The 20,701-nt window shown below is 50.6% G+C and overlaps 1 protein-coding gene across 2 annotated transcripts in view; it reads left to right on the plus strand.

Annotated features, from left to right (window-relative positions):
- Nucleotides 1–20,701, plus strand: part of ATAD5 (ATPase family AAA domain containing 5) — a 413,976-nt gene that overhangs the window by 228,101 nt on the left and 165,174 nt on the right. For both annotated transcript variants that reach the window (XM_086930884.1, XM_086930885.1), the window contains one exon: nt 9,233–9,297. In XM_086930884.1, the coding sequence (XP_086787010.1) occupies nt 9,233–9,297 (65 nt within the window). The remainder of the gene's footprint in view (nt 1–9,232; nt 9,298–20,701) is intronic.

Consider the following 20,701-nt stretch of genomic DNA (forward strand, 5'->3'; position numbering starts at 1 on the left):
ACTTCAACCTGAACCTTTACTCCCGTTCAATGATGTATGATGTCCTCACTGAAGTCCTGTTTAGGACCTGGTCCAAACGCAACACAGGGGCTCCTGTGAAGAGGATGATCGCACACCACTGCTCTGCCTCAGTGGAACCAAACAGCCTCACCCAACACCCTACCCAGGAGAGCTTGGTGGTCCAAGCCTCCACTTCCCAGGACGCATTTCATACTGCTCCCCCGGACACGGAATCAAAGAGGCTGGACTCATTGAGGAAGAAGCAGTTTTTCCCTCCGTCCTAGCATTGCAGTCTGTAAACACTGCATTCCTTTTGGGTAAAGCGGATAGGGTTTTCGTAGACCGGAAGTAGTGGCGCTCTGCCAATATTAACGTAAATTATAAAGGTAGAAACAATTTGGTATGGTGCCGACAGGGAAGGGGAGACCCTAAAACCCCTTTATCTGTCAAGGAGACTCCAAGCACAAATACATATAGCAACAGTCCCGTGCACTTATACAGTGTAGTAATGTTACAGGTGAATGTGATGTGAAAGCCAATGGAACCAATCCAACGTTGAAGTCTTTGATTTCTTTAATCGGTCATCAAACAAAAAACACACAGCCAGCCGACACGTGTTTCATCTGGGAAACAGTGTTCTCAGTGTCCGCAGTTGTGCAAACAACGGGTCTAGGACAGATACTGCGTCACTGAAAGCGCTCTTGAAATCGAGGTCCCCGATTCATTCCCGGTTCCTCGCAAGCTTCGCATAAAGATCTGATCACCAAATCTTCCACTGAAATAAAGTCCACCCAGAAGCCATTTGTCCACGTCCGGTTTTCTTATTAAATAGGGCACACTCCTATCCAAGCTATGAGGTCCTGACGAGAACCCCCACCCTCCCACCCCAACCCCCCAAACCACCAGCTAGGGGTTCAAAACGCGTAGACCGCCTATCTACACCTTAAGATTACAATCTGAAAGAAACACGTTAGTGATAGATTCCTTACCTTAGAATATCCGCAGGCGTCAGACTGGATCCGGAAATTTTTCCGTAGCAGTACCCTTGCACGTCGGTTGGCGTCGTCTGCGGCTCCGCGTCCGGCGTCGTGGGCGCAGTGATGACGTCGTCGGAGTACTTAGACGCCGCCTCCGCTTGCTGACGTCATTTCTTCTTTTTTCCGCGCCAGCAAGCGCAGATCTGGAAAAAGCAGTAACCCTTAGTCAATTTTTGACTAACTTTTTGGATCATTTTTGATCATATCTCGAAGTCTTACGACTCCGATCTGTGCCATAGGGATGCCTGGATTGAAGCACTGCGAGGATTGCGACCGCACAATGTTGGTCGCGGATCCTCACCACCTGTGCCTAACTTGTCTAGGCGTCGACCACGACGACAAGGACTGCTCCGACTGCCGGGCCCTCTCTTCAAAAGCCAGGCGGGAGCGGTCCCGCAGGCGACTCGAACTCCGACAGTCGGCCCCGCGCCGCGAGAGGTCCCGGTCCCATGGGAGGTCGAGGGACAGGTCGCGGGCCCGGCGCCACCACAGCTCCGAGAGTAGGCACCACTCCTCCGGGTCGAAGTCGTCGTCCGGTAAGTAACACAAGAAGTCGAAGAGGCGTCATCGCTCTTCTGACTCCCCCCGACGCTCGCGCGATGCGGCCGGGGGTTCGGATGACACCACCCACGCGGCTCCGTCGGAATTGCGGGCGCCGCGTCCTGCTCCACACCCTCCGGTCCCTGGGCGATATGCGACGCTGGAGGAGATAGAACGCTTCCTCATGGCCATGAGGTCCCTCTCTCCTCTGACGGGCTCGGCGGAACCTTCGGGCCCAGCTGACCCGTCTGGGGCCCCTAGCGGGTCGGGGACTTCGGCCCGACGCCGCCGAGTGCTTCGGCCCGGCGCTGCAGGGCCCCACGGTCCCGACGCTGTCGAGTGCTTCGGCTCCGACGCCGCTGGCGCCTTCGGGCCCGGCGCCGCAGGGCCCCACTGTCCCGACGCCACCGGTGCCTTCGGGCCTGGCGCCGCAGGGCCCAATGGTTCCGGCGCCTTCGGGCCCAGCACCGTGGGACCCCACTGGACCCGCTTTGGGATCCGGGTCGTCGCCGGCGGACCTTACGACCCACCTGGCATCGGTCCGTCGGGTGTCGCCTCCGGCGCCGTGCTCGGGCGGCGCCGTCTTTGGGCGGCGCCGTCCCCGATGCCTCCTTCGCTCCAGTTCCGACGTCGGAACAGCGCCGCTTTAGACGGCGCTTGGGGAGTTTTACTTCAATGAACCGGCCCCATTAATTGAAAACCCGGAGTATCAGGAGATGGGTGATGAGGAGGATTGGGAGGGGTCTGAGGACCCTCTGACCCGAGAGTGTCAGTCTCAGGAGGACTGGACAGGGGAACTTGGGGAGGCCAGTGGTCTAGACACCTCTCCAGACACTGGTTTTGTCTCCCCTCCTACTGTGGCTTCGGAGGAGGGGGCAACCTATAGTGTGGTGTTGATGAGGGCTACCAAGGCCTTGGGCCTTGAGCTCCCCGTCGCGGCCGTGAGGACTAATCTCCTCACTGAGGTCCTTAAACCGCAGTCAAGCTCGGCCGAGCCTCTGCTGCCCTTTAATGAGGCCTTGACCGATGTTCTTTTGGGCCCTTGGTCCAGGCCCGCTACTGGTTCGCCCGTAGATGGGAACGTGGCCAGACGCCACCGCCCGGCCCCGGACGACCCATGTTTCCTGTCCACCCACCCCACCCCCGAGAGCCTGGTCATCCAGGCATCCAATTCCCAGACCGCATTCCCGTCGGCTCCGCAGGACAGGGAATCCAAGAGGTACGAGCAGTACTGAAAAAAGATCTTCTTCTCCCTTAGTCTGGGACTGCAGTCTTCCAACACCGCATGCCTCTTGGGCCGCTACACCCACTCTCTGTGGGAGACGGTTGCGGAAGTGCTGCCAGAGTGTTCATTGGAGGTACGGGCCAAACTCTGCCAAGCCCTTGTGGAGGGCTGAGATGCAGCCAAATATTCTATCCGGTGTGGGCTGGATACCACCGACTCACTAGGTAGAGCAATGGCAACGACGGTGGCGGTTAGACGCCACGCCTGGTTGAGGTCAGCCAACTTTTCGGCCGATGTCCAAAACACACTGATGGACATGCCGTTTGATGGCCGTCGCCTTTTTGGCGACAAGGCAGACCATGCGCTTGAGCGCTTTAAGGACTCCAGGGCTACGGCCAAGTCCTTGGGCCTCTCGGCCCCGCGCCAGCAAACGGGTGCCTTTCGCTCCTTTCGTGGCTAAGGAAGGGGCGCCTCCACACGTACCGCCAGCCACATGCCGCAGACTAACTTCCAGCACGGTGGCGGCCGTGGAAATCTGCGTGGAGGTGGTCGGGGACAATGGCGAGGCCAGTCCACACCTTCCGTTGCAGCATCCGCCTCTAAACCCTCCTAGTCCGTGCTTCTCGGCCCATGTGACGCCAGTGGGGGGCAGGGTTCGCCATCACCACTCTCACTGGCGCACTGTCACTTCGGACAGGTGGGTGCTGCAGATCGTCCGGAGGGGCTACTCCCTCCCCTTCGAGGCGACCCCTCAACCCATGCCACTGATACACCACCGCGTATCTGGGGATCATTTGCGGCTTTTACAGGAGGAAGTTTCGGCCCTCTTGGCCAAGGGGGCCATCGAGCGCGTTCCTGGGCCAGAAGTAGGACCTGGTTGCTACTCCCACTACTTTCTGGTACCCAAGAAAGGCAAAGGGGGCCTACGCCCTATCTTGGACCTACGGAACGTCAACGGCTTCCTCCGGAAGGAGAAGTTCAAGATGCTGACTCTGGCTCAGGTCTTAGCTGCCCTGGACCCAGGAGTCTGGATGGTAGCGTTGGACTTGCAGGACACTTATTTCCACATCCTACTCCTGCCGGCCCACCGGCGTTACCTGCGGTTCACGGTAGGCCATGAGCACTTTCAGTTTACCGTGCTCCCCTTCGGCCTTACCAGCGCCCCACGGGTGTTCATGAAAGTGATGGCAGTGGTCGCAGCTCATCTGCGCAGGTTAGGGGTTTCAGTCTTCCCCTACCTCGACGACTGGTTGTTGAAGGCGGGCTCGCCCCAGACAGTCGTCAGCCACCTCCAGACGGCGGCAGACCTCTTGCGCCAGTTGGGGTTCTCCATCAATGTGCCGAAGTCACACCTGCGCCCCTCTCAGAAGCTCCTTTTCATCAGAGCCGTTCTCGACTCGGCGCAGTTTCGGGTTTACCCGCCCGAACAGCGGGTTCGGGATATACCAATCTTCCAGCCTTTATCCCGAGTCTCGGTCAGGTTGACGCTGCGGCTTCTGGGGCTGATGGCTTCCTGCATCCTAATGGTGCATCACGCCCGTTGGCGGAAGCGGGCTCTGCAGTGGGACCTGAAGTTTCAGTGGGCCCAGCATCAGGGCAACCTGTCCGACCATGTCCTGAAGGGCACTGCAAGACAGCTGCAGTGGTGGCTCACGGACCGCAATTGGATCAGTGGCAGATCCCTCTCCCTTCCCCAACCGGAGCACGTAGTTGTGACTGACGCGTCCCTCCAGGGCTGGGGAGGCCACATGGGAGAGGTGGAGATCAGAGGCCTCTGGTCTCCGGCGGAGTCCCGGCTCCATATCAACCATTTGGAGCAGCTGGCGATTCGTCTAGCACTGAAGGCATTCCTCCCCTCTGTCCGAGGGAGTGTAGTGCAGGTGTTCACGGACAACACCACCGCCATGTGGTACTGCAACAAACAGGGCGGGGTGGGGTCGTGGACCCTATGCCAGGAGGCTCTGCGCCTCTGGCAATGGCTGGAAAATCAGGGCGTGACCCTGATGGTTCAACACCTGGCAGGTTCTCTGAACGCCAGGGCGGACGAACTCAGCCGCCGGTGCATGATGGATCACGAATGGCGTCTGCACTCGGACGTGGCGCAAGGACTCTTTCTGCAGTGGGGAGAGCCTTGGTTAGATTATTCGCCACTGAAGAGAACGCGCTATGTCATCAGTTCTGCGCGTTGGAATTTTCAAGGCGGCACTCGCTCAGAGACGCTTTTCGTTGCGATTGAAGTTGCGGTCTGTTGTACGCCTTTCCGTCTATACCACTTCTGCCCAGAGTGCTGAAGATCAGGCGCGACCGGGCACAAGTCATCCTTGTGGCTCCGGACTGGGCACGAAGGTACTGGTATCCCGAGCTACTCAGTATGTCAGTCGATCTCCCGGTTCGTCTGCCTCTTCAGGAGGACCTTCTGTCGTAACAGGAGGGGACGGTCCTCCACCCGAACCTGTCCAGTCCCCACCTCCATGCTTGGAGATTGAGCGGCGACAGTTGAGACCATTTGGCTTGCCTTCTGAAGTCTGTAACATCATTCTGGCAGCCAGTCGTCCCTCCACAAAGTCGGTATACGCCTGCAGGTGGAACAGATTTGTGGCATGGTGCACAGCAAAGGCTGTGGATCCTCTCTCTGCCCCTCTTTCTGAGATTCTTCTCTTTCTTCTTTCTCTTGCGCAGCAGGGCTCTGCTCTGGGCACTATCAAGGGCTACCTTTCTGCTCTTTCAGCCTTTTTGAGGCTGCCTGATGAACCTTCTTTGTTCAAGTCCCCTATTGTTAACCGATTCTTGAAAGTCATCACGCATACGTTCCCTCCTGTGCCCTTTGTGATGCCTCAGTGGGACTTGAACTTGGTTCTAACTTTTCTGATGTGCGCTCCCTTCGAGCCACTTCACAACTGTCCTCTCTGCCTACTTACTTTTGAAGACTGCCTTCCTGGTAGCCATCACCTCTGCCAGGAGAGTGAGTGAGCTCAAGGCTCTATCCTGTAAACCTCCTTTCCTTTCGGTCCATCCGGACAAGGTTGTGTTGCGGACTAGACCCTCTTTCATGCCCAAGGTAGTCACAACCTTCCACATTGGGCAGTCCATCACCTTGCCCACCTTCTTTCCGCCTCCGCATCCCTTGAGAGAGGAAGAGAGGCTCCACCGTCTGGACCCAAAACGTGCGCTCTCGTTTTATCTGGATCGCACACGCCAGTTCCGGGTGGATGACCAACTCTTTGTTGGTTACGTGGGCGCTAAGAAGGGGAAAGCGGTGCACAAGCTGACCATCTTGCGGTGGATCATCTTGTGTATTCAGGCGTGTTACTCCTTGGCTAAGAAGGAACCCCCTGTTGGGCTGAGGGCTCATTCCACTCGGGCCATAGCGATTACAACTGCCTTGGGCCGAGGAGTGCCCTTGCAGGACATTTGCCAGGCAGCTACGTGTGCCTCGCTGCACACGTTTGCAAGACACTATTGCCTGGACAGCCAAGTCCGGAGGGATGGCTTCTTTGGCCGTTCCGTCCTCCAGGACTTTCTGGTGTGATTATTGGTTTGCAGACCTACCACCGGGGATGGTATTGCTGGGGTATCTATTCTAAGGTAAGGAATCTTTCACTAACGTGTCTCTTTCAGATGCACAAGTTACTACTTGTGTAACGATATATCTGTAAGAGACATTAGTTAGTGATAGATTCCTTACCGACCCACCCATCCTCCCCGTTCTGCGAACCGATATCTAGGGTTAAGGTCATCCCCTTTCAGGGCCCTAGTTTCAAGGCACCAGTGTTGGTTTTTAGCATAGCTCTGCGTTTCTGGCGCGGAAAAGCTGTGTCTAAGAACTGACGTCAGCACCCGGAGGCGGCGTCTAAGTACTCCGACGTCATCACGGCGCCCACGACGCCGATGACTGACGCGGAGCCGCAGACGACGCCTACCGACGCGCAAGGGTACTGCTACGCAAAAAGTTCCGGATCCAGTTTGACGCCTGGGGATATTCTAAGGTAAGGAATCTATCACTAACTAATGTCTCTTACAGTTACATCGTTGCACAAGTAGTAACTTGTGCATTTAGTAGACCATCATTGATATGTTTAATAATCACTAAATCATCCAAAAAGTATCTTTGGTGTAAATCAATTGTTTTTTGCGATATTCAGTTGTAAATAGTGACATGTGTATGTGTGGTATGTTTGAGAGTGTGAGATTGGAGTGTCAATGTTGATCAACAACGTATGAAAGTTATTTAGACAGTGTGTATTTTATGAAATTGTCATTTTTATGAAATTGTCTTTTTTGTATTGTGTTCTCTATATATTTTGTGTAATTTGGTGAATCATAACCAACAAAAATTACGAGAAAATTTATGAAAAATAAGTGATTTATTCTGACTGACCGTCAACTCACATCTAGTTTAACTCTTTTTGTGTAGAAACCAAAGGTCTGATAATTGGAAGTTACAGTATTGGCATTTGTTCAGTTGCTTTTGCAATGGCATATGCAGGCTCTGCAGTGGGACATGAAGTTTCAGTGGGCACAGCGTGACGGGAACCTCTCTGATCTGTTCCAGATCTAAAAGGGAACTGCAAAGGGCCATCAGTGGTGGTTCATGAACTGTGATTGGGTCAGTGGCAGACCTCTCTCCTTTCCCCAACCAGAGCTGCCAGTATTGACAGATGTGTCGCTCCTGGGATGGGGTGGCTATCTGGGAGAGGTGGAGATCAGAGGACTCTAGTCCCCAGAGTGATCTGGACTCTACATCAGCCTGCTGGAGCTCTGTGCGATCTGTCTGGCATTGAAAGCTTTTCTACCCTCCATTGAGGGAAGGCTAGTGCAGGTGTTCACGGACAACACCACCCTCATGTGGTACTGCAACAAACAGGGAAGGTGGGGTCATGGACTCTTTGTCAAGAGGCCCTGCACTTCTGGACATGGCTGTAAGAGCAGGCCAGATCACTGGTGGTTCACCACCTGGCGGGTTCCCTGAACGTCAGAGCGGCTGACGTAAATACCTAGGGGATCACATATGGCAACTCCACCCAGAGGTGGTGCAAGGTCTCTTTCAGCAGTGTGGAGAACCTTGGTTTATTTATTTATTTATAAAGATCTGTTTGCCTCTATCGATAATGCACAGTGTCAGCAGTATTACGCATTGGAGTTTCCAAGGTGGCTCTCCCTCAGGTACACTTTTCGTCTCGAGTGGAGCGGAGGCGTCCTGTACGCCTTTGCGCCATACCACTCCTGTCCAGAGGTCTCGAGTAGATCAGGAACAACGGGGCCCAAGTCATCCTTGTGGCGCGGGACTGGGCACAGACAGTCTGGTATCCTGAGCATCTGAGCATGGCCAACAATCCTCATATCAGTAATTACAATTATATCCTAGAAACCTACCACCTTTGAATTGCAATTAAAGATATAAAATATTTAATTGTAGGCGGTGTGAACCAGTGCATGGCATTTGTTGGTATTTTATTGTGAATCGGATTTCCCAGTTAATCTAGGGTTCTCAAGTTCAGCCCACATTAGTTACTACTTGATCATTGCATGAGAAAAAAAGGTATTTTAGTGACTTATCTAGAGCCTGAAGTTTTGAAAAGGCACATAATCATATGTGCATCCTTTCTGAAGAAATTGGCATTTGGTACGAGAGATGAAGATGCATTTTGTAGAGCTACTATTCCACATGGCTACAATCTAAAACCGACCTGCATATTTTTCCGACTAAGTTCTGTGGGTGAGTACTAATTCACTTTGCCCCGAACTAAGACAAGAGTAAGTTATACTTGCTTAGTAAATAGTAATCATGGATAGACAATGACCTTTAGGGCATACGAAAACCCCCTTCAAAAATGGAAACATCAAGTGTTATGTTTGTCTTAACTTGTAGTTGTTTGTTAAAATAAAATTTAAACTGATAAGAATGCAGAAGTGAATTAAAGACTTTCAGATTTTTTTCACTTTGTTTTTTTTCAGTACGTGCACCATTTAAATGTAATATTCCAATGTATGTATTGAATAATGTAACTAGTAGTTGTTACTTGATTTCAATTTCATCAACATTTGCCTAAAGGCAGTCAACCTCTTAGTTCAGACATACTTTTACTTTAACCTTTGTGATCCCATGAAAAAATGTCAAAGCATTCAATATTCCTAAGGGGTGCCTACATTTCTTATGATTTTGCTATAGGTATAAAGTTAACTACCTACAACTAACCCTTTCCCCAAAGTTGTTGCATAGACATTGAGTATTTGGGAGAGTGGAAATTACTTTTGTTAGCGTTTACAAACTTGTACACTTTATAGAACAATTTTACTTTCTAAAATAGTGTTCTTTTGCCAGAACCACTGAGGGAAACTAGTGTGAAAAATGTTGTGGTAAAGGACTCTTGCACATTTTAAAAATATGATATACCGTTGAATCCTTTTTTTTTTTTCTTTTTTTTTTTAGATCCTACATTTAGTTTGCTCTTTGATGGCATATTTGAAGAAATCAGTTTCAAAGCACCTTCCCCAGTAAGTTGTTTTATGCATGCGAATTCAAAGTGGAACGTGTATTTAGGCACGCCGCTGAGAGTGAAATTGTGTAATCTAATTTTTATTTTATTTTCGTGTAGGGCTTATGCAGCCCACAGATGACTTCAAATTGCTTGCCAGGGTTTGGAGGGACGAGTCTAGAGGAAGAGTAGATATAGTGGGAGTTGGAATTAAAACAGCTGACCGTTGGTAACCTAGTAAAAGCAATGCAAAAGGAGGCAGCTTTGTTACATGCCAAAATCCTTTTTAGAATAGTTTTCTTTTATGATTTGTTAAATTGTTTGTTTACAAAATGAAAAGTGTGTTTCCTAGGCAAAAGAACTGAATGTTTGTACTGGGAGGGTGAATGGAAAGTAGATGGTGTGTGGTCATTCATGGGTATCTGGTCTGTTGGTATGGCACCAACAAGCCTTTAGGTTGGTAGGGTTCCTTTTCATGAAGGCATTATGTACAAGGCAGAATGTCTTCAGAGCAACTCATTGTTTCCTTGGAGGTAGTAGAGCATTTTCTGTGCGGGGGAGATGTAGTGCTTGTTCCTCAAGTTGCACTGTTTGTAGCTTAGCCCTCCTCTTCACAGGAAAGTTTATCTTCTGTTCCATTGAAATCATCAATTCTGGAGACGACCACAACAAGTACCAGGGCACCCTTTCACTTAAAAAATAATAGGGGCATCATTCCTTGATGGACCTGTAGGAGTCTAAACAATGTTTGACAATCTTCACCTGTTGGACTCATAACAGATTGATATCTGAAAGAAACAGGTTAGTATTAGATTCCTTACCTTAGAATATCCTCAGGCGTCAGACTGGATCCGGAAACTTTTGCGTAGCAGTACCCTTGTGCGTCGGTTGGCGTCGTCTGCGGCGGTGCCGGGATGACGTCGCCCGAGTACTTAGACACCGCCCTCGTGCGCTGACATCAGTTGTTCTTTTTTCCGCACCAGCAAGCGCAGATCCAGAAAAAGTTGTACCCGTAGTCAATTTTTGACTAACTTTTTCGATCCTTTTTGATCATCTTTCGAAATCGCTAGGACTCCGACGGTGCCGGTAGGGATGCCCGGGTTCAAACCCTGCGTCGATTGCAACCGACTGATGTCTGTTACCGACCCCCATCGCCAGTGCCTGACCTATCTGGGCCCCAACCACGCCGACAAGTCCTGCTCCGACTGCCGTGCCCGGACGTCCAAAGCTAGACGGGAGCGGTCCCGCAAGTGACTCGAGCTCCGGCAGTCGGCCCCACGCCGCTCAAGGTCCCGGTCCGGAAGGAGGTCGAGGGACCGATCGTGGGGTCTGAGTCATCATAGCTCCGGGAGTCGTCACCCGTCTTCGGGCTCGAAGTCCCCAGGTAAGAGGAACAAGAAGTCGAAGAGGCGTCATTGCTCTTCTGGTCCTGGCCTCTATGGCGACAAGGCAGACCATGCGCTTGAGCGCTTTAAGAACTCCAGGGCTACGGCCAAGTCCTTGGGCCTCTCGGCCCCGCGCCAGCAAACGGCTGCCTTTCGCTCCTGTCGTGGCCAAGGAAGGGGCGCCCCCACACGTCCTGCCAGCCACGGGCCGCATACTACCATCCTGTGTGGTGGCGGACATGGAAACCGCTGTGGCGGCGGTCGGGGACAACGGCGGGGCCAGTCCACACCTGCCCCTGCAGCATCCGCCTCAATACCCTCCTAGTCAGAGCTTTTAGGCCCATGTGACGCCAGTGGGGGGGGCATGGTTCGCCATCACCACCTCCACTGGCGTACTGTCACATCGGACAGGTGGGTGCTGCAAATCGTCCGAAGGGGTTACTCCCTCCCCTTCGAGGCGACCCCTCCAGCCATGCCACCGCAGTACCACCGCGTGTCGGAGGATCACTTGAAACTTCTACAAGAGGAAGTTAACGCCCTCTTGGCCAAGGGGGCCATCGAGCGCGTCCCTGGGCCAGAAGTAGGGTGTGGTTGTTACTCCCACTACTTTCTGGTACCCAAGAAGGACAAAGGGGGCCTACGCCCTATCTTGGACCTGCGGAAGGTCAATGGCTTCCTCCGGAAGGAGGAGTTCAAGATGCTGTCACTGGCTCAGGTCTTAGCTGCCCTGGACCCGGGAGACTGGATGGAAGCGTTGGACTTGCAGGACTCTTATTTCCACATCCCCGTCCTGCCGGCCCACCGGCGTTACCTGCGGTTCACGGTAGGCCACGAGCACTTTCAGTTTAGCGTGCTCCCCTTCGGCCTTACCAGCGCCCCACGGGTGTTCACGAAAGTGATGGCAGTGGTCGCAGCTCATCTGCGCAGGTTAGGGGTTTCAGTCTTCCCCCTACCTCGACGACTGGTTGTTGAAGGCGGGCTCGCCCCAGACAGTCGTCTGCCACCTCTAGACTACGGCCTACCTACTGCACCTGCTGGGGTTCTCCATCAATGTGCTGAAGTCACACCTGTATCCCTCTCAGAAGCTCCTCTTCATCGGAGCGGTTCTAGACTTGGCACAGTTTCGGGTTTATCCTCCCGAACAGCTGGTTCGGGATATTCAGGCTCTGATTCCGATCTTTCAGCCGTTATCCTGAGTCTGTCAGGTTGACACTCCTGCTCTGGCCTCCTGCATCCTTCTGGTGCATCACGCCAGGTGGTGGATGCGGGCTCTGCGGTGGGACCTGAAGTTTCAGTGGGCCCAGCATTAGGGCAACTTGTCCGACCATGTCTTGATCTCGGAGGGCACTGCACAACAGTTGCAGTGGTGGCTCACGGACCGCTTTTGGGTCAGCGGCAGATCCCTCTCCCTACCCCAACCGGGGCACGTAGTTGTGTCGGACGCGTCCTTGCAGGGCTGGGGGGCCACATGGGAGAGGCGGAGATCAGAGGCCTCTGGTCTCCGGCAGAGTCCCGGTTCCACATAAACCTTCTGGAGCTGCGGGCGATCCGGCTTGCACTGAAGGCATTCCTCCCCTCTATCCGGGGGAGTGTAGTGCAGATGTTAACGGACAACACCAACGCCATGTGGTACTGCAACAAACAGGGCGGGGTGGGGTCGTGGACTCTATGCCAGGAGGCTCTGCGCCTCTGGCAGTGGCTGGAACATCTGGGCGTGACCCTGGTGGTTCAACACCTGGCAGGTTCCCTGAACGCCAGGGCGGACAAACTCAGCTGTCGGTGCATGGTGGATCACGAATGGCGTCTGAACTCGGACGTGGCGCAAGGCCTCTTTCAGCAGTGGGGAGAGCTTTGGTTAGATCTATTCGCCACAGAAGAGAACGCGCAATGTCATCAGTTCTGCGCGTTGGAATTTCCAAGGCTTCACTCGCTCGGAGACTCTTTTCGTCGCGAGTGGAGCTGCGTTCTGTTGTACGCCTTTCCGCCTATACCACTTCTGCCCAGAGTGTTGAAGAAGATCAGACGCGACCGGGCCCAGGTTATCCTTGTGGCTCCGGACTGGACACGAAGATACTGGTATCCCGAGCTACTCCGCATGTCTGTCGATCCCCCGATTCGTCTGCCTCTTAAGGAGGACCTTCTGTCACAGCAGCAGGGTATGGTCCTCCATCTGAACCTGTCCAGTCTCCACCTCTATGCTTGGAGATTGAGCGGCGACAGTTGAGGCCATTTGACTTGCCTCCTGAAGTTTGTAATGTGATTCTGGCAGCCAGGCGTCCCTCCACAAAGTCGGTATGCGCCTGCAGGTGGAACAGATTTGTGGCATGGTGCACAGCAAAGGCTGTGGATCCACTCTCTGCCCCCCTTTCTGAGGTTCTCCTCTTCCTTCTTTCTCTTGCCCAGCAGGGCTCTGCTCCTGGCACTATCAAGGGCTACCTTTCTGCCCTTTCTGCCTTCTTAAGGCTACCTGATCAGCCTTCTTTGTTCAAGTCCCCAATTGTAAATGGGTTCTTGAGGGCATCACTCGTATGTCCCCGTCCCCCCCCCCTGTTCCTTTTTGATGCCCCAGTGGGACTTGAACCTGGTTCTGACTTACCTGATGTGCGTTCCTTTTAAGCCGCTTCATAACTGTCCTCTCAGTCTTCTTACCCTTAAGACTGTGTTCCTGGTTGCCATCACCTCTGCCAGGAAGTGAGTGAGCTCCAGGCTCTTTCATCCAAGCCTCCTTTCCTTTCTGTCCATCCGGACAAGGTTGTGTTGCGGACAAGACCCTCTTTCCTGCCCAAGGTAGTCACAGCCTTCCACATCGGGCAGTCCATCACCTTGCCCACCTTCTTTCCGCCTCGGCATCCCTCTAAAGAGGAAGAGCGGCTCCACCGCTTGGACCAAAAACGTGCGTTCTCATACTATCTGGATCGCACACGCCAGTTCCGGGTGGATGACCAACTCTTTGTTGGTTACGTGGGCGCTAAGAAGGGGCGGGCGGTGCACAAACTGACCATCTCTCTGTGGGTCGTCTTGTGCATCAAGGCATGCTACTCCATGGCTAAAAAGGAGCCTCCTGTTGAGCTGAGGGCCCATTTCACTCGGGCCACGGCGGCTACTACTGCCCTGGGCCGTGGAGTCCCCTTGCAGGACCTATGTCAGGCAGCTACGTAGGCCTCGCTGCACACGTTTGTAAGACACTGCTGCCTGGACAGCCAAGTCCGAAGGGATGGCTTCTTTGGCCTTTCTGTCCTCCAGGACTTTCTGGTGTGATTATTGGTTCGCTGATCCACCACCGGGGTTGGTATTGCTGGGGTATCTATTCTAAGGCTATGAATCTAATTCTAACCTGTTTCTTTCAGATGCACAAGTTGCTTACCTTCGATAACGATATATCTGTAAGAAACAGTAGTTAGTATTAGATTCCTTACCGCCCCACCCATCCTCCCCGTTCTGCGAACCAATATCTAGGGTTAAGGTCATCCCCTTTCAGGGCCCTAGTTTCTCTTCCAGGGGATCCTCATCAAAGTCATAAGCATTAGAATATTCCGTCCCATGCGCGGGACCCCGGAAACACTATATTATATGTGCCCCACATATATATAACCATAGATATAGATATAGGTATATAATTATATATATATTGTTCCCCAATATGCTCTGCAGCGAGGACGCACTCCGCAGCAGGTAGATGAAACCATCTTTATTTGGGGAACAATATATATATTACCTACTGGCGGTCGCCAGTAGGTAGTTATTATAGTTAAGACCTAGCTACCATATAAAATCCGTAACATTCTATTGGGAATAACTTTGGCGCCAATTGAGGAATTTGCGTGTAATTTTCCGCTCCTTCCCTGAAAGTTTCGGGGGGGATTCGTGAAGTGGGGGCTGAGAAAAAAGGGGGGTCCCAAAACGTGTTTTCCCCATGCAATTTTCCATAGGACGTTCTGACACGGCTACAGCCTGAACCGCTGAACGGAATTACGTCAAACTTTACAAAATTGTAGTGACTGGTACGCAGATGTTCCTTTGCTATATTTGGTGAAATTTGCTCTCGTGTTTTTTTTTTAAATTAACTTAAAAAAGACATATATATCTGTAGGCGCGCTCCAAGCGCTCACCGGTACGCGTACCGGGGAGCGCACCCGGCACGCTATGGGAGCGCGCGAGCGGAAAGCTGATTGGCTTTCCGGTGTCTGTCAACATTCTAAACAGTCCGGAGAATCCGCCATCTTGTGTCTCGGTAGAATCGAGGCACAAGAGGTGAAAAAAAAAGGGGGAAATGTTTAAAAGGGGGCAGGGTACACATCCCCTGACCCCTTGGGTTTTCTGAGGGGGGCCTAGAAGGACCCTAAAGGACAAAAATCTTTTTTTTTTTTGGCAATGGCAATTTTCGCGGGGTAAGCGCTGGGTGCGTTCCCATGTACGCTCATCGGTACGCGCACCCTGAGCGCACCACAGGGTAAAACAGTGAAAGAAAAAATATATTTTTTTTTTCCACACTCACTTTCTTTCAGATCTCCTGTTTTACTTCCCTTCCTCTCTTCCCTTCCTTCGCACCTTCACTCTTTTCCCTTCCCTTACTCTCCTTACTCCACTTCATTAACTCCTTCTCTTACTCCCTCTGTCCTCTTACTTCTACACTCCCCTTCCCTCATTCTCTCTTAGCCTCATTCTCTCCGTCCTCTTAGTCTCTCACTCCTCTTTTCTTACGCTTACTCCCTATTACTCAGCCACACTCCCTCACTTATCTTTCTTTGCTCCTTCACTCAGTCCCTTTCGGTCACTCTTTCCTTCTGTATCTCTATCCCCTCACTTCCTCACTCCCTTTGTCTTACCCTCACTCACTTTTAACCACCCTCTTTCATCCCTCTTTACTCATGCTTTCTGCCGTTCTTTCACTCCCGTTCTTAGTCTGGTTCCCTCCCTACCCCTCATTCCATATCTTTCTGTTTTTCTCCCCTTTACTTGCATCCCCTACTCACTTTCTCTCAGTAGCTATGCTTCAGTCCTCTTACCCTCTCTTTCCTTCCTTCGCTCACTCACTCATTCCCCTTACCTTACTCACCTTACTCCACTTCACTCACTCTTTCTCTCACTACCTCTGTCCTGTCATATCCTCATTCTGTTTCACTCACTCCCTCTGTCTACGCTTCACCTCCTCCGTCCCCTCACTATCTCACTCCTCTTCCGTCACACTTACTCCGTATAACTCACCTACACTCCCTCACTTATCTTTCTTTGCTCTCTCACTTAGTCCTCTTCTCTGTCTTTCCTTCGTTTCCTCTGTCTCCTCACTCCCTCACTCTCCTTGTCTCACGCTCAGTTGCCTTTATCCACTCTCTATCACCACTGCTCTTCTCTTACCCTTCCTCACCCCGTTCCCTTACTCCGCTTTCCTCACTTATCCTCATTTCCCATGTTCACTCCCCTTCCCCTCACTCACCTCCCACACTCACCTTCTTTCAATCCCCCTACTTCACTTCCATTCCCCTCTCGTCCCTTTCTTTGCTCCCTCACTCATTTTCCTTTCCTCTCTCACTGCACTCCACTTAACTCACTCCTTTTGAATTTGTAAAGAATATAGCTCTTTTTGGAGAATTGGAGGTAATTCTAAAAAGAACTGTTTTTTTTCTTCTTTTTTTTTTCTTTTTCCGAACGTTTAAATTTTTTTGGGTATTTTTATCAGACGAAAAATAGGGAATGCCAAACTGCTCTACAGGAGCAAAAAAAAGGAAAAATTAGGGCTGGGGAGGGCAGCGGTGTTCTTCCCTTTTGCGAACAATCAGGAGGATACTCTGCTCTCCAACACAAAGCAGTTCATTACACTGCTTACACCTAATGTTGAGGTCAGTGAAAACAGGCTGAATGTTGGGTGTCAGCTCCACTGATCTTCCTCTCCCTGATGATGTTGCTCCTCCGGTGGAAGTCGAGGCGCCATCTCTCTGGGCATTCCGTGCCAGGTCCCTGACACACTCCCGGGCATAGTTCTGGGGGTGCCTCCTTTGAACATGCCGAATCATCGTGGAGTTCCCAAAACTATATTTTTTGGTACGGTCACCACGAGAAAGAACAGTGTGGCAAATCTTGCACTCCACTTTAGGTGCATTTACCTTTTTCTCCCCTTCTGGAATTGTAAAAAATGTCCATATGAAGTGCTCCTTCACTTTTGGCTGAGGAGGGTCTTCCTCGAGAAACTCATCAGTCATCACTGCTGCTTGGTGGTCTTGCAGCCATTCTTTGCAAAGAATTGAAGACAAGAAGAGAATAGGTCTTGCTCTCTCCAAAGTGAAAGAGGTAGTGAAGGAAATGGGTGGGGTTTTCATTAGTTCTAAAAAAAAAACTTAACATTCCAATGAAAAGTGTTATTTTAAGGTCACATGACATGACGCGCTTACGCTGCGTGCACCGAAGCGCTTCCGGGGGCGCTTACGCGGCACGTACGTAGGCGCTTCTGGGGGTGCTTACGCGGCACGTACGTTGGCGCTTCCGGGGGCGCTTACGCGGCGCGCCTAAATGACGATTTGTTATATTTTAAGAAATGCGTTTAAAGTTAAAATATGGTTATTTAAAATCAAAAATACTACTTTTATAAGTATGCCACTGAATGTCTTGCATTATTATTTACTTTAAATACATACTTTTTTTTCCGCACGCGGGAATAGCGCTCTCGCTACGCTACCGGGTGCGCTTACCGGTGCGCGCACCTTGAACACTCCGGGGTAAAATGATTTTTTTTAAAACATGAAAAATACTTTGGAACATTTATTTTAGAAGAAAAAAATATATATAAAAATGTAATAATTAATAATTATAAAAAAAACTTAATAATTCACTGTAAAAATCGTAGGTTACAAACTCGAAATTGCAAGGAATTAACTTTTAAAAAACCTTAGAAATTCACTGGAAAAAACCATAGGTTGCACAAACGTTATAGTAAGAAATTAGCATTTAAAAAACCTTGGAAATTCACTGAAAAAACCAAAGGTTTCACACCAGTTATAGTTAGCTGAACATTTTACTCCTACAAAACCATTGAAATTCCCACGTTATAGTTAGTTGGACTCACTATAACTCGCGCGCCCGCAATCCACTGCTGATGATGTCACATATTACATCATTCATGACATGGTCAGTAACATCACTGATGACATCACTGATGACATCCCTGATGACATCTCAAATCCAGTGAATGTGTCTTTCTGTAAAGTTAAAATATTATTACATATTGAAGAATGAGTGTATGTATGAATGTCTGGATGAAGGATTTTGTAGGTGCGTGACTGACTGTATGAGTGAGTGATTAAATGTGTCTTACTGAATGCATGGGTTAGTGACTAAAGTGTCTGAATGTGTGCATCATTATGTCTGTTGTTGTGTAAGGTGCTGCATGTGTTGATCAGTAGCTATATGTGTTATTGATTGGTTGCCCAAGTATTTGTATGTGAGGGTGTGTGTGGAGGTGGCTGGGAGGTGTGTGACTCTGTGCATAGATGTGTGAGCAGGTGATTCACTTGGTGTATGGGTTCAAGAGTGCATGTGTTAACAGCTGTATGGGCGGTTGACTGTGTGCATGGGTGTGTTGGTGAGTGAATGGATATCTCAGTGCTACATGTCCAAGTAAGTACATATGTAAAACACAGTGCATGTGAGAGTTGGGATATATAAATGACTATACATGACAGCCTGTGATTGCATAAGTGACAGTTTCTATCAATGTGTACTTGTATCAGTGATTGTAAAAGAGTAAGTATGTGTTAGTCTATGTTTAAATAAGTAAGGTTTTGTGTGTATAACTGTATAGATGAGGAAATGGGAGTGTGATTGATTCTTTGCATGACAGACTAGGTGTGTGAGTAACTCCATGGATGAGTGGCAGTGTGTGAGTGTCTGTATAGGTGTAAGACTGCATATGATAGTGTTGTATTGATGAGTGACTGTATGGATGAGTGATTGTATGGGTGAATGAGTGGATGTGTGTGTGTACACTTAGGAATCAGTGAGTGCGTATGTAGTAACTTGTATTGGTGTGTCAATAATTTCAGGAATGGTAGTTTGTATTTAACAATGGGTGTATCAAAGGTTAAATAAGAGTGTGAGGAGGTGCATCGTATTATCACATGGATGATGTCATCAGTGATGTTACTGACCATGTCATGAATGATGTAATATGTGACATCATCAGCAGTGGATTGCGGGTGCGCGAGTTATAGTGAGTCCAACTAACTATAACGTGGGAATTTCAATGGTTTTGTATGAGTAAAATGTTCAACTAACTATAACTGGTGTGAAACCTATGGTTCTTTCAGTGAATTTCAAAGGTTTTTTAAATGCTAATTCCGAACTATAACGTTTGTGAAACCTATGTTTTTTTCCGTGAATATATATATATATGTATATATATATATATATATATATATCTATATCCGCCATCTCGCAGACCTTCGACGTCGAGTGGATGCAGCTCTGCCGTCGTCTAGAAGACACTCTGCGTCGAGTGAGAGACATCCTCCGTCGTCGGCTTCTCATCGCCGTTCGACGTCGAGGCAGCACTCACCTGTTTCTCATAGGCACCGGTCGCCGTCAAGACGGCGTTCGACGTCGAGCAGACGGCAGGAACCTAGATCGACGTCTGGAGTGCGTGCAGGTTCGAAGTCGAGAGCATGTTCGACGTCGAGGCACGCCTCGGTGAGGTCTTGCGATGGATCGGTGGTCCTGGTGACTGTCAGCCTCGCGCCATTCATCCTCCAACTCTTCCAGGAGACCTGCTTCAAGGTCGGCCAATTCGGAACCTGCAACCCATGTCCGCAAGTCTCCTTCAAGACGAAAAGAGACTCCTGCTGCAGTTCAGTTGTCCCCAAGATGGCAGCTGCCCTTAACTCACTGGCAGGACACTGGGGCAACAAGGAGGATGCAGGAGTATGCCAGTTCGGTGCATAGGTCTCCTCTTCAAAGACTGGTGGACGAAGCGGACAGTGAGCCCTCCTAGACGCATGCATGAGAGGTCTCCGGAAAGAAGGCAATACATATCGCGTTCTCTGAGACGTGAGGAACGCTCAGTCAGATTGCGAGAAAGGACGAAGTAGGAGAACACTGTCTACTTCCTCGACTTCATCTACCCGGTCCTCCAGGAGGGATTACTCCCCCACACTATCGGACAGCCCGATTTCCAGGGTCTCTCCCATAGATGACATTAACACCTACCATGAGGTTCTGCAGAGAGGTACGCAGAGCTCAATATTGAGATATCTGTCCCGCAAGTCACGACAAGTCATTTTCGAGACTCTCCACCAGAAGACTTCGTCTCAACCTTTGCTTCCATTGGTTCCTGGGATCCTTGACCCAGGCATGGACACTTTTTTAACTCCAGCAACCATTAAAGCGGTGCCGGCTTGGCTCTTGAAAAAATATAAGCCGGCTATCTCGGATCCGGTCTTAGTCAAGACGGATCCTCCTGCAGACAGTCATTGTGGCAGCAGCAAAGAAGACTCATGCTGTTTTGGCCACTTCTTTTGTTCCGCCAGACAAACGGAGCAGGTCCCAGGACTCGTGAGGTCGCAGGGCCTGCACTCCTGCTGCTGCATCCCTTAAAGTCTCCAGCGCGGCTCAGTTGCTTGGCAGGTATGACAGAGCTCTGTGGGACTCCTTGGAGCGTTTCAAGACCAAGCTCCCAAAGGAAGACCAGAAGGATTTCACTGAAATAGTCACGGAGGGATCTTTGGTGGCTAACCAAGTGATAAGCACAGCGGCAGATGGTGCGGTGCTGTCAGCGCACTCTTATGCGCATGGAATATGCGCCAGGAGATCGTCCTGGTTGCAATTGACAGGACTGAAGCCAGATGCACAACAAAGAATCCTGAACCTCCCGTTCTCTGGATCTACTCTCTTTGGCACTCACGCTGACGAAGAGATGAATAGGATGAAAACTGAGTTGGACACGGTCAAGGCGGTTGGGTTGGAGAAGAAGAAAGAGTTTAAGCGCCGCTACAAATCCAACCAGCGCAAGGGGCCTCAACAGAGGTTTCAAACCCCTCAGTGGTCCCAAAATAA

Source organism: Lissotriton vulgaris, chromosome 7, assembly GCF_964263255.1.
Source record: "Lissotriton vulgaris chromosome 7, aLisVul1.2, whole genome shotgun sequence".
NCBI classification, from domain to species: domain Eukaryota; kingdom Metazoa; phylum Chordata; class Amphibia; order Caudata; family Salamandridae; genus Lissotriton; species Lissotriton vulgaris.